The 13,333-nt window shown below is 38.9% G+C and overlaps 1 protein-coding gene and 1 long non-coding RNA gene across 9 annotated transcripts; one reads left to right on the forward strand and one right to left on the reverse strand.

The window, feature by feature from the left end:
• The first annotated feature begins 269 nt into the window (after positions 1-269).
• On the forward strand, positions 270-13,281 carry LOC136779237 (ankyrin repeat and BTB/POZ domain-containing protein 2). Of its 7 annotated transcripts, none has more exons than XM_066736720.1 (15): positions 270-457; positions 562-1,097; positions 4,251-4,528; positions 7,693-7,999; positions 8,312-8,563; positions 8,934-9,413; positions 9,563-9,893; positions 9,995-10,233; positions 10,309-10,511; positions 10,743-11,489; positions 11,714-11,982; positions 12,067-12,272; positions 12,364-12,657; positions 12,724-12,906; positions 13,009-13,281. In XM_066736720.1, the coding sequence occupies exons 3-15, from the start codon at positions 4,332-4,334 to the stop codon at positions 13,213-13,215; spliced, it is 3,915 nt and encodes a 1,304-aa protein (XP_066592817.1). In that variant the 5' UTR covers positions 270-457; positions 562-1,097; positions 4,251-4,331; the 3' UTR covers positions 13,216-13,281. The 7 variants fall into 7 exon arrangements, with proteins under 7 accessions (XP_066592817.1, XP_066592818.1, XP_066592816.1 ...); XM_066736718.1 differs by lacking the exons at positions 270-457; positions 562-1,097 and adding an exon at positions 6,729-7,380 and having other exon boundaries at positions 4,434-4,528; positions 7,693-7,832; positions 7,932-7,999; XM_066736721.1 differs by lacking the exons at positions 270-457; positions 562-1,097 and adding an exon at positions 3,212-3,302.
• On the reverse strand, positions 3,174-4,272 carry LOC136779248 (uncharacterized). 2 transcript variants are annotated; one of them, XR_010823534.1, is made up of 4 exons: positions 4,133-4,272; positions 3,736-4,025; positions 3,532-3,667; positions 3,174-3,271 (listed from the first exon to the last, which is right to left on the reverse strand). It is a non-coding gene; the product is annotated as an uncharacterized lncRNA (long non-coding RNA). The 2 variants fall into 2 exon arrangements; XR_010823533.1 differs by having other exon boundaries at positions 3,532-4,025.
• Positions 13,282-13,333: the final 52 nt, after the last annotated feature.

Consider the following 13,333-nt stretch of genomic DNA (forward strand, 5'->3'; position numbering starts at 1 on the left):
TTTGGTACATTTAACACATTGTATTGAAACAATACCAACAAGAGCGCAAAAAATTAAATTATAACGAGGTAAATTCTTAAAAACTGAACAAGTTTTAGCCAAATTAAAGTAGATAGACACTTAACTTCTAACTACGAAGTGCCGTTTAAGTATTTCTGTTGTCTTCATCGATACAATAAAATAAACATTGGCTGGAATTCCGATGAAAATTTCTTCTTGTTTTGTTGCCATTCCAATCGACGATAGCTGAGCGAGAAGCTGACGATGGCGCAAAATAGAGCAGCGAATTTCAAGCGCTTCAGTTGCGACATCTAATGTTTCATGCAATACTTCAAATAAGGAGAAAAGCCAAAGTAAACTAAAATCTCGCTAGATGGCGACCCAATCTCTCTTTCGACTTCATTTCATCTCTCCAGGCTCGGCAGGCTCTCCAGTTTCTCTTATGCTACTGGTCCATGTAAGTGTATTGCGTGTGTACACATACATATTGACACGTACACATTCTAGCGGCAGCAACAGGTTCTTCCTTTTTTTTCTTACTGCTCTCCTCCCGTATTCCAGAGCTGCGAAAGTGGCGTGTGGTACTTCGGCGGCTGGATTGGGATGCTGTGTAGAAGCGCGGCGCCTCTGTTGTTTTCTCGATAATTGACAGCTGCCGCTGAGTTCCAATCGTCTTTGAGCAGTTTGGCAAATCCGAGGCGATCAAACTTAGACCCAATCGCGCTTCTTCCTGGTCTTGTTCTCGTCTTTTCGCAATCGATGTGAAAAAATCGATTCTCCATTAAAATTGTCATGAAAATTCGTACCTCGTTAACCTTATTCGAAAGTAGTGAAAGGTGGATACTGAAAATTTCTAATTTTATGTCGGCAAAAACCACATCTATCTTCAGCCTCTTTTTCAAATCCACAAATATTTTCCCATTTGCGAGCTTATTGATTAGCAGATAATGAAGAATAGTATGAATGTACGAAACATTGACTGAGTGACATTCGATTTTTTCGATTTGAAAATCAAGTGCTGGACAAATTTTGAACAGTGTTTACGGTGAAAATGCATCCCAGACTTTTACATCCGATAGCGCGCTGGTCGTGCCTCGGTAAGAGCAATTATTATACTCTAATCATATAAACTAATTTAATAATTTAACATATTCTTTAGTACTCAAATTACATAATTGAATGATCTATCCAAATCAAAATTATTTGAACAAGAATTAACCTATATTTAATAGTCCAAAAACTTCACGCTTTTTGATCTGTATAAAGACCCCAGATGTAAAGAACCTTTTAAAAACAATATAAAGCAATATAATGTAATAATAAACAAAGCAATCACATTATTAGCAAAACGGGAAGTTTAGAATCTGCATTTTGGCATTTCCCCTAGCGTATTATTAGTTTTGATGGACAAAATTGGAGGATGTTTTGGAACTCGTACACACGTGATGTGGGAATATTTGAAAGTAGGATGAAGAGAGAGACAGAGAGAGAGAGTTGGATCCGTGGATGGGAGAGTATGTCGAGTGAAATTGGACAGAGACAGAGAGTAGAATTTGGTGTCACAGTAATCTTCTGGCGAATATTCTTGCATCTGGATACAATCCAAAGGGTCCATCGCTGTTGTTAGTTGGTACTGGCCCATTCCTCGATAAGCCAACCAGAGCCGGGAGTGGCGGCGGGACGCAGCTGCAGAGTAACAAAGACAAAAGCAGAAGCGAACTGGTAGAGGTAGAAGTAGCCGAGAGAAGTGCAGAGGAAGAGGGGCCAAAGGCCTTCGTCGTCCGTCCACCTCGTCGTCTACCTTCTCCCGTATATACATATACAGTATACGCTTACCCTCGTAATCTCCCTGCGTTCAATCGGTGAAACGTGCATTCCATTGAATCTCCTGGAGTCCAAGCAAAATAACCAGATATTGACCTCACGCTGATACGCATATCCTACGTTTTTTCTTTCTACTCTACCATTCCTCATCCATACGCGATATTTGAAATCGATCGAACCTTTCGACTACATATGTTGATATAAAAACATATTGTAGATCTTATATCCCACGCCATAACGGAACACATGAGCACTCGGAAACGTAATACGGTAGACGTTTTTTTCTTCTCCAACCTTGGAATGCAGAATATGGGACGTTTAATGAGACTTATTTAAAAGTCCCATGAAAATAATGATAGCACCGAAGGGAAAGAGAGAGAGAGAGAGAGAGAGAGAATGTGTATCCAATATTAAAGATTTATAAGAATAAGGAAAGAGAGGGAATCATTATTTACAAATATTTAAGCTTCTGCAGGTTAATATATCTCCAAGGATCATTGAATGGAGGGTTCGTATAGTAAATTGATTTTTTTTTCAAAGCGACGTGCTCGAGGCAGAAAATTATCCAACCACTCTCTCGTTCGACCATGAACCTTTTTTATCCAAGAGAACCGGCCACGGTGAATCTTCGTACGCCCATCTATAAATGTCAAATATGCGCTAGTATTTATCCGACTATCCTTTCATCCTTAATTATACAAAACCTTAACAAGATGTCTTTGAGACGTCTGTCTTATTATTTTTTTCCAAATTTCTTCCAAAATATCAAATAAATGCTGAATAATGTACTTTTTATCAATAATATAAATAGAATGAATTATTATTATAATGTTTTCAAATAAACCAGAAATTAGCTTGTTTTGGTGGGCGTGGTCCAAGGAGGAATTAGTTTTGGAAAAGAACTGAAAATAAAAGAGTTGCAAAGGCTGAGTAACAGTACATAAACACTGTGTGGGTCGCCTAATCATAATTAACATTAACAAAGAAGAGTTGAGAGAAGCTTATAGCAGGGAACTTAAGAAAAACGAAAAATACCTAGAAGGTATAGCTTTGTGGTGTTCTGGTCCGGTATAAGCAGAGCAAAGATGGCTGCAACACTGATTGTGAGAAAGAGAGTTTCGTTTGATGAAAAGATCCTTGTTTACAAACACGGACTGTTTAATAGCACGTCGATGAGAGAAGAAATTTCGAGAAAAAACAATTTTGTAAGCAAGACTAACTTATACAGGAATCGGAATTGGAGCGGAATGAAATAACTAGAATATACATGGCAAAAAATTTGCTTCCACATTGATATTACACACACCTATTATTTATACGTATGTATATATTTGTACCCGCATCACGGACGCTGATCGAGTTTGCTTCCATTAGAAATTTTGTTATTTACTGGTACGAATCCTACTTTGCTCCTTTGCTTCATACATTCGCTGCACTATATTGAAATCTGTATATAAAGTTTATTTCATAAGTCTAATGTAAGTATAATCTCTTAGCAAAAACGTTTAACAATTGTAAAATTTATTAGTGGTGCGAGGCAATTATGATACCTCAGGGCTAAGTGTAAAAAATGATTTATCTTTAGAAATCTGAGAGATATGAAAATTTTGTGTAAGGCCTCTTTGAATGCAAATAGAGAGGAAGTTTACAAAAGTTCTATGCAAAATAGTGATATTTCTTATAGTTAGCAAGATAACATTTTCTTACCTTTACGACTCATATGCTCTGATTCTCCGTATTCTATAACTTCAACGACTATTGTCGGCATCCTTAAGAATTGAAATTTTTATATATACATATACATGTATCATTACGCTTAGCGATATTTTTTGTCAACTCTGTCCTAACAATATCAAAATTTATCGATAAGAGTTGCACAGTTGCTCTACTTATGTCTATTAAGTGTTTCACCTTGTATATTGCACCATTACACAATTGGAAGTGTATTTATTTGATTTTGGCAGAAAACTCTTCAAGGGTACACTTTTATAGTAGTAAATTCAATTTAGGCGTGTGTATGGAGGCCGATGATATCTCATTCAGTGTTAATTATAGTCAGACAATTATTCAGGTACTCGTTAATGACCTTCGAGCACGTGAAAGTCTCCCACGATTACTTTCATGCAAGAAAATGGTCGCGATTCGTGAACTTTTCCTGCGTAAAATCTCTTAGACCTCGAATGAATGTAATATGGACTTTCCTTGAACACGCAAAATGTAAAAATAAAATTAAGTAGTAAGAGGATATAAGTGTAAGGTTCACACGTGAAATGAATAAGAAACGTAAATATAGAAATGTTTTGGTTACCTTTTTTGATGGTTTTGGCTGAGTGAGTAGTTGAATTAATCGATAGAATATAAAAAGATAAGAATGCAAGGAGGATATGCAAGAAAGTGTATTAATGCGCGAGTGCTTTTTGCTTCAGGGTCTTGATAAGGAAGAAAGTGGAAGAGACAGAGGCAGAACCGGCGAGGAGTTAAGCGCCGTAAGTGGAAGGGAGAGAAAGATGAACTTGGAACGTGCGAGAGTGGACGGTTGCGAGCAACCGGCGTTGTTTTTCAATAGCGCCACAAGCGGCCTGTCCAGTCCACAGCAATCAGGCATATCGATGCTTCCTCCATCCGATCACTATACTAGACCACTCAGCCTCAGTATATGCATTTCAGACTCCGGTCACGAGATTCTCCGCCCAAAACCCCGGAGGTAAGATACCGATCCTAATAAATTCCATCTGAAGCAAATATCAAGCGATGTTGTAGTGCAAATAATAATTCGAAACAGATGTAACGTGAGATGAAAGGGGTAAGGGATGCAATGAAGAATAAAGAACAATTGTTGGGAGATCGTGCGAAAAGAGAAGGGATAGGGAAGAAGGAAGACATAGTGCTTTAATTAGTAGCTTTAAAGAAAGCCGGAAGGAAGTAGTGAGAGGATGAGCGACGATCGTTCAAGATAAGGCACGTGAGATGCATACAGATTGGACGGAAAGATATTTAGGTTAATAGCTTTCATCCAAGACTGGCCAGATCTCGACTAGTTTTTACCTATTCCCCTCTCGCTAACATCGGCATGCAGTTTGGTAGGTCAGGGACGTGCTAAGCGATCTGGATCAACAACAGGCTTCGAAGATGCAAACACGCCCACACCATCTAGACTTTCCTCTTCCTAATCTAATAATTTCTCTTACTTTCCTTCGTCTTCTCTCTGATTAATTCTTCCTGCAACGGATATAAATGGGAGCGGCGCGTTAGCAGTTAAACGAATATAATTGCTAAACGTTATGGTTGGCTAATGAATATAATGGCCGTGCGAGGCAGCAGAATCGTCATCACCGCCCTTGACACCAGAGCACAGCACCGGAGTTTCGGCGCGCGAGCACGGACAATGTCTTCCTTCACTCGCCTCACCCTCACTCACACCAACAACCGATACTCAACATCGCGTTACGCCATGAATCCCCTATTAACAAAAGACTCATTCACCAAACTGGACGATTATGAAGCTTCTTTTGCCGGGCAAAGTCAATCGGAAACAGCTTTTTCCTTCTTCCATTTACTTTATTTATTTACTAACACATGAAATGTCTCGTGAAAATATTTCTATTCGCACATTTACCGTGAACCTCGTGTCTCAAGCCTTTAATTAACGCCGTAGAACTCTTGAGAATCTTCTTCATTGAATTTATGCCAAACAATGGAGACAAAGTTGCCTCTCCGATGCTTTCATTCACTTTTTCTCTTGAAAACGCTAATTCCTTGGTATCTCATAGATAGGATCTTCTCCCTCCTTCTCATTTGCTCTCTCCAAAATTCAGCAAGTTTTCTCATACGAAGAAAGAACGTAAAAGGATTGGGCCGATAGGAAGTAGGATGGTCAGCGGAAGTGCTCCCCCGAAAGACAAGTGCACACTGCACACACAAGTTGTGTTTGTGGGGTGGTAGGGGACGGTCGAAAGACTGAAATGAAAGAAATACTCGCCTTTTCTGCTGCTCTTCCGTTCTATTCTCTTCTGTTCTGCCTACTGGCTGGTGGCCGTTTCCTGTCCAGGACGAAAACACTTCATTCTATCGACGTCCGTCAATGTAAACAAACATAAGCCAGAAACCACTGTGGCGCGTCTCTACAATAATCTCTTCAACCACTGTAAAAATGTAGTGCATATTATTTTAATTTTGTTTTTATTATTTTTAAATAGTTTATATACCACCGTGTATCCTCGTAACTACACAATTATTTTACAGTGCAATATTCAGTGAAGTTTTTTCAATTAAGTTCATCGGGTCTAACAGCGTGTTACAATTTTTTATAATTTCTGGTCCACTAATCGGTGACTCAACTTCACCAACCAAGCGAATAATGCAAAATTCACTTGCAATTACGGCTTCTCTCGTCTTAACGAGTAAAGTTGTTTTTCTTACAAGTAGCAAAAGTGAAAAATAGGAGCCAGAGGAGGGAAAGATTTAAGGATTGATAGAGGAAAAAGTGGTTGGTAGGTTAGAGAGGGAGAATAGTGATAGATTCGCATGAACTGGCGCACTATCTTTCCCAGAGAGTTCTGTGGTTCTCTAAGGAAGTGGATCTGCCAACAGAAGTTTCACTCGTGCGATGTACTGCAGGAAGCCACAAGAGACTCGAGCTCAGTCATATGTTCGCTTCCGCCGCGATGATATTCGCTCCTCTAAACTATACCGGATCAATGAGAGCTTACTTTTAAAGAAATACTGGTATTTGAAAGGATTGAATTTCATCGTATATGTAATTTTGAAGTGAAGTAAAGTGTAAGGGGGATGGTGGTTAAGAGGTTAGGGAGACATTGTTTGGATAATGCGGGTTAAAAAATATTCGAGGGATTCGATATCGAGTTGTAAATCAGGAAAAGATTGCAAGTGTAGTTTATGTTTAGAATTAGGTCAAAGTACCAGTGAAAATTCGTTGGAGATGGGGCTGAGCAGCGATTGTCCTTCGAGTGGAAACTTCATATTGAGAAGGGCGCTGCCATTCGTGAGAAGAACACCAACTAAGGAGTGGCAGGAGGTGACATCGTCTCGGCTGGACGATCTCGGGAAGAAAACTCAGCACGGAACACCGGAGCTCTCTCACAAAACGGTCATTTACTTTGGCGACAGTGCTCACCGTCGCAAAGATCTCGAAAAACCTACAGGTTGCTTCGACACCTCCCTACAATATTCATCCAGCGATCAAAATAACCAATCGAATAGCGACCCTCGGTCATCAGTGGCATCCAGTAGGGAGCGACTTTTTCTGGAAAGCGCGGGAAAACAGGAAACGCTTCCGATTGGCTGTCCGGTTTCTACTGTTCCGATCCCGCCGCCTTTACCAACAAACTCTTTAATTTCTGAGGTTCATGTCAACGGAAATGATGAAAGCACGTCGGAGAAGGTTCACGAAATCGTGCTGAACGTTAGTCCTAGCAGGGAGGATGTTTTGAGGATCGAGGAGGATGAGAGTCGTATCGAAGATTATTGGTCTTTGCCAGGAGACACTACTGGCTTCAAGGCGGACTGGAGTTTCGTTCAACAGTGGCGACTCAAGGGGTACCTTCGTTTATTTCATGAATTTTCTCGCACTTACCAAAACATTACCCTTACTCTTAAGATCGAAATTAATTGAGACAGCCACGGCATCTGCAAAGCTAGTAATCATAACTAATATTTCCATCGATCAGTGGTGATAATTACTAGTCTTTCAAACACTGCGACTGATTACAACAACCGGAAGTCCCAACGAAATTCAATATTCCGATTCTTTGGTTAAGTTTGTTGAAATTAAAAAAAGTTTAAAGATGTGTCATTAGTTTAAGAAATAATATATGTTTATGATAATTAATATAGGTGGGTATTTTTCAGACCACATGCATCCAATAATGCACGGGAGCTTTATTGTCCTGGTTACGGGAAGGATTTTCCGGATAATTCAGGAAGGAGCAACGGCCACGACATGATTCATATGGTTCCAGAAAGAGACACTGATAACGTGGCGTTGACACCGATTCCTGTGGGAGGAACGTCAATGCCGTCGCCCGGAGGGGCAATCCCAGTAACGGCAACTTCAACGGCTACCCCGACCACGATGACTACACCTTCAGCAACGCCCCAACATCCGCGCCATTCTCAACACCATCATCTAAGCATCCATGAATTGCGTGCCCTGCAGGTACTATCGTTGTACTCGGTGGCCTTCAATAACGCCAACTTTCTGTCTTCTTCCTCTGAAAGAAAAAACGAACATACATGATTTTCTTTAATAACTTTAATCATTTCCTCCAAGCTTTCACTAAATTAAACCATTCTACTGAAAGCTATTTGATAATATCACGATGTTGTGGATAGTAATGACCTATTGTTAATCGTGAGAATTCGAGGTGGGTATAAAAAGTAAAGGAAATATTCTATAATATTTTTTGAACTACTTTATATCACTTTTATGATAGGCATAGAAGTTTAATGTGAATTTTTGATGTTACAGAGACGAGGAGAGTTTACTGGTAATAGTTCCTCGGACGAAAACCGATCGTCGGGCCATGCTAGTATGTCTGATACGGGCGGTCATACGAGTAGCAGTTCTCCACCCCACCGACATCACAGATCTCACAGTCCTTCTCAGATACAGCTGAACGCAGTCCCGGAGGACGATAGATTGTCGGCATCTGTGACTCAAAGGAATGCCAGAAGCAGATCTGGTCAAAATCGTAGCAGACACAGAGCTACTCCAGCCAAGGTTCTTGTAATTCTTTATAATTTATTTCCTGTTTGTTTATAGGGATATTTTACTATTCGAAAAATTATAAGGTTTAACTTCCAATACAGATTATATAGCGCCGCGTGTTGCTTTTAATTAACCCTTGTTATGACACCACTGTATCTCTGATTCTTTTCTATTCCCTATTTTTACTTTCTCTTCCACGCTTCATACAAACTTCTCACGTAATAAAATATTCTTTCGGTAGGAAAATGATATAGCTGTTGCTATGAAGGTTCTCATTACACTTGACTGTCTCCTAGTTTCCCTTTCTCTTTGACCTGATATATGTATACAATATCAACTTGATACGGGATACAAGATTTGTTTTCTAACGAAATCTTTGCAGTTGCAGGTACCATGGTCGGGATCAGGTCTGGAGGATATCAAACTGGCGATTCAGCAATTAACTATGCGTTCTCACAAATCTTCCTCGACTTACTCGTCACTAAGTGGATCGGAGAGCTCAGAACCCGCTGTCAGAAGGTTAATGAGACACTCTAGTCTAGAAACAATTAATACGAATGTGACTAGCGCCGACGAATTTGTATGGGTGGACTCTCACAATCGATTGGTAGAACTGCAACAACTTCCATGGACGCATCATGATGTTCTTCGAGTACTGCAGAACGGTCGAACTCGCGAACACATGGAGCAAGTATCGATGGAAACCATTCCTCGTCTTTCTTATCTTTTGCAACGCGCTCTTGTTCGAATCGGTCGAGAAACACAACGTTTGGCAAAACCTATTGGGCTCTGCAGCAAGCATGAAATATACACTGCTTTTAAGATCGTCCTTTGTCCGGCCTTGGCTGATTCGTGTACCAAGGTACATTCTACTTTCATGTGAATTAAATCACTTTCTATTAATATATAGCTTAATAAATTGAAACAAATAATTTAATTATTATTATTTATATTAAAGAATAGCTAATTAAACTAATAAGTGTATTAATGGAAACTTGAAATGGTTTACAGGCATGTTTACGGGCAGCTGCAATGTTTGTTGTATCAGGGGATCAATTGAAGCAATCAAAGGCATCCCGATCTGGTCTTCAATTACCAGTTGGTCGATTTCTGCGTTGGATGTCCGATGTTCGGTTAGGTAGAATGATACACGAGTACGCGGCTGTTTATCTCACTGCCGGTATGGAAAATCTACTCGAGGAGATTTTGCTGCAATGCATGCCGACCGAACCCCATGCAACCTTGACTGCTACCATGTTAGAGCACGCAATAGCCAATAATGGTGATCTGTGGGGTCTTTTACAGCCATACGCTCATCTTAACGCTGGACGAATTGCTTCCGGTAAAATATAACTGTTTATAACATTCGAATGAACTTTTATTTTACTTTATTAAGGCAGATAAGTATGTTGATGGTGTTAACACGTAGATGGAATTTTGCAGGTGCCCTAGCTATGCCTCGATGGGCCAGCATAAGTTCTCTGAATTCTTCCTCTTCCTCGCGAAGTGGCAGAGATTTGGCAAATCCTGCACCATTGGAGCCATCCTTATTAACTACTTGTGTAGGCTCTTTGTCGGAATTGGACGAGCTGATATCAAAAATAGCCCAATCTGGTCGTTGTTCCATGCCACTTTCGCCAAGAGCGCTTAATACTTTGTTTTATTACATGAGATGCTCTCAGGTACTCTTCTACATACTTGTTTGATTGAGTTACCTATTTCTCTAGAAAAATTAAAGCCTCTGATTTTTAATGTAGTTGGAGCATGGTGAGCGTGGTTCGGGAATCCAAGAGTTGGCTTACGAACGAGCCTACGTTGTCCTTCCACCCTTGGTAGAATGGTTGCGTGTCGCAGCATCTCACGCTGAATATCGCCATGGAATTGTTATTGATCAGGATGACATTAATCAAGCAGCCAGATTACTGTTGCCTGGCGTTGATTATCCAATACGTCCTATCTGGTAAATCACATTCATTTTTAAATCAAATTATCTACTAATTCGTTGAATGAAAATCAATCGTTTAATTCTGAAGAAATATGAAAAGCTGTTTTATAGATAAAGACAAACTATTATCTTCTACTAGAAGATTGACCACGCTAACTTTATTCCAATTTTACATGTTTTTTAGTTTAATTAATTTTTTTTTTTACACTTATTGCTTCCATAAAACATTAAATAATTTATTTCCAGCTCCGAAGAAATATCTATTATATCAAAACGAATTGATGATAATGAATATATCAGGCTTTTAACCATGGATATGGCATTCAAAATGTTGACAAGCGGTCGTAAAGATATGATAAGTCAAGCATTGCCTCTCTTACCAGCTACGAAAATTAATACAGTGAATGATAATGGTTACACGGCCCTGATGCTGTCTACCATCAATGGAGATGAGAGAGCTGTTGGTGCATTGCTAGATGCTGGTGCCGATCTGAACATAGAAAGTCCTGCGCCTGTTGCTAATCAGGCATCAATTACACCGAACTCAAAAAACTTATCTTTGAGTGGTCAATTATCGAATGGCAGAAATTCATCTGGACCGTCTCCCGTATCAGCGATGCCGAATAGAAACATTTCGAGTACTTCATCGTCGCCTGCTACAATGCAGTACAATGGAAACAATATTCCTTCCGGCAATTATTGTACAGCCAATGGATTTAACGCTGAAACTCAACACTGGACAGCCTTGACTTATGCTGCCCTCTTAGGTCATTGCAATATAGTTAGAATATTATTGGAGAGAGGTGCGACTGTCGAGGGTGGTGCTAAGTTTAGCGAAGATAAATGTACAATCACACCTCTGCAAGCAGCTACAGCATCTGGAAACAATGAAATGGTTGCTCTACTTTTGGCACATGGCGCTCAACCTTTTTTGTCCACTTTCATGAAAGATTCGTTCTCGTATTCAGGATCTGCCCAACGAGGGTGTTATAGGTACCTAGCGTTTTATTTCTTTAAAAAGCAAATCTTTCTATAGCATTTAAAATTTTTCTATTCAGTAAAGATTGCAAACTAGTAAGTCTAATTCAAATCTATTTTGCATTGAACAGTTACATTTACTAATAAGTTTACCAGTAGATAGAAACATCTATTTTAATTATAAAATAGTAAACCTTAATCAAAGATCATAGTAAATTATTAATTTATTTTGAATTTAGTGCAATATCAGTTGCCACAGCTCATGGCCAGACTGGTTGTTTACATCAATTATTATCGCATCCTCTTAATTTCTCATCGAAGCGTGGAGAAAAAGAAGTCTTATCCTTGGAGGAAATACTCGCTGAAGGTAGTGCTGGTGCTACTTCACAACCATTGATCGGGGACAATCGATCTACGCAAAGAGAAACTAAAGAAGCAGTATTTAATAAAGCACAGACAAAGGCATTACAAGAAGCCATGTATCATAGTGCTGAAAGTAATCATCTAGGTAAATCAAATGAATCCTTTGTTTTTTTGTCATTTTTGCTATTTGATTTGCAAATATCTTCTAATGCATTCTGGTTTTTGTTAGATATTACGATGGAATTGCGTAACTTAAAAGTTGGTTGGACTCTTCATTGTTGGATGAACAGTTTAGCGATAGCTCATGAGATGCGATTAGACTCAATTATTGATCAACTCCTGCAAGATTTCCTTCAGGTGTGTCCTGACGATTACTCTACGCAATTTGTGCAGGAGTGCCTTCCGTTATTATTTAACATATTTCGATATAGCAAGGTAAAGCGAAAATTACTCACTTTCTAATTTGAGATGCGAGACATGTAAAGGAAAACTATTCAGTGTATTTAATTGGTTTATTTGGATTTAGAAGGAAGGAACCACGTTGTTATTAGCTGATATATTTTGTACTTGTTTTGGTTGGGAGCCAATTAAACCAATCAGAGACACGATGCTGTCAAATGGATCTAGGATCGATCCGAAATTTGTGAATAATCCTGAATTGAGCGATGTTCAATTTAGAGTAGAAGGTAGAGTTTTTTACGGACACAAAATTGTGCTTGTAACATCATCACCGAGATTTAGGAACATGTTGAGCTCAAAACTATGCGAAGGAAATCCTCCTATTGTCCAGATTAATGATATTCGATATCATATTTTCCAGGTAAGTCTTTTAGAATGTCATTTATTAGATTTTTTAGCAAATTTTAATTATTTTCGTCCGTTGCAGATGGTTATGGAGTTTTTATATCGCGGTGGATGCGCTACACTGGAAGTGAGTCAAAGCGATGTATTAGAGTTAATGGCAGCAGCCAATTTCTTCCAATTGGATGGACTACTTAGGTATTGCGAAGCACAATGCTCCGATATGGTCAATTTGGATAATGTTGTTTCCATGTACATTCACGCAAAGGTATGCCTAATACAGGAACTGAGGTGTTTATAGCTGAAGAAATAAAAAAAGAAGATTATTGATAGGTAATTTATTAAAATTCCAATAAATTTTATTCCATAGGTATATAATGCTGCACAGCTCTTAGAATATTGTCAAGGATTTTTATTGCAAAACATGGTCGCTCTTTTAACGTATGACGATTCCGTTAAAAGATTACTATTTGCAAAAAAATTGCCAAATCACGATGTACTCGCCGGTCTCCTTCTTACACTGCAAGCTAGGATTAAAGCAAGAAGAGCTCAACAGCAGAATAAATTAAAAGCGTAAAGTCGTGTGATACATTTTTTTTTATAATTTAGTGGTATGTTTTTGTACCTCTATTTATCATAATTTAAAATTTAAATTATAAGGAACGTACTACCTACACTATTTAATGTTGTTTATA

Source organism: Prorops nasuta, unplaced genomic scaffold, assembly GCF_024137725.1.
Source record: "Prorops nasuta isolate Cenicafe-Biocafe unplaced genomic scaffold, Cenicafe_Pnas_1.2 PNAS00015, whole genome shotgun sequence".
NCBI lineage: Eukaryota > Metazoa > Arthropoda > Insecta > Hymenoptera > Bethylidae > Prorops > Prorops nasuta.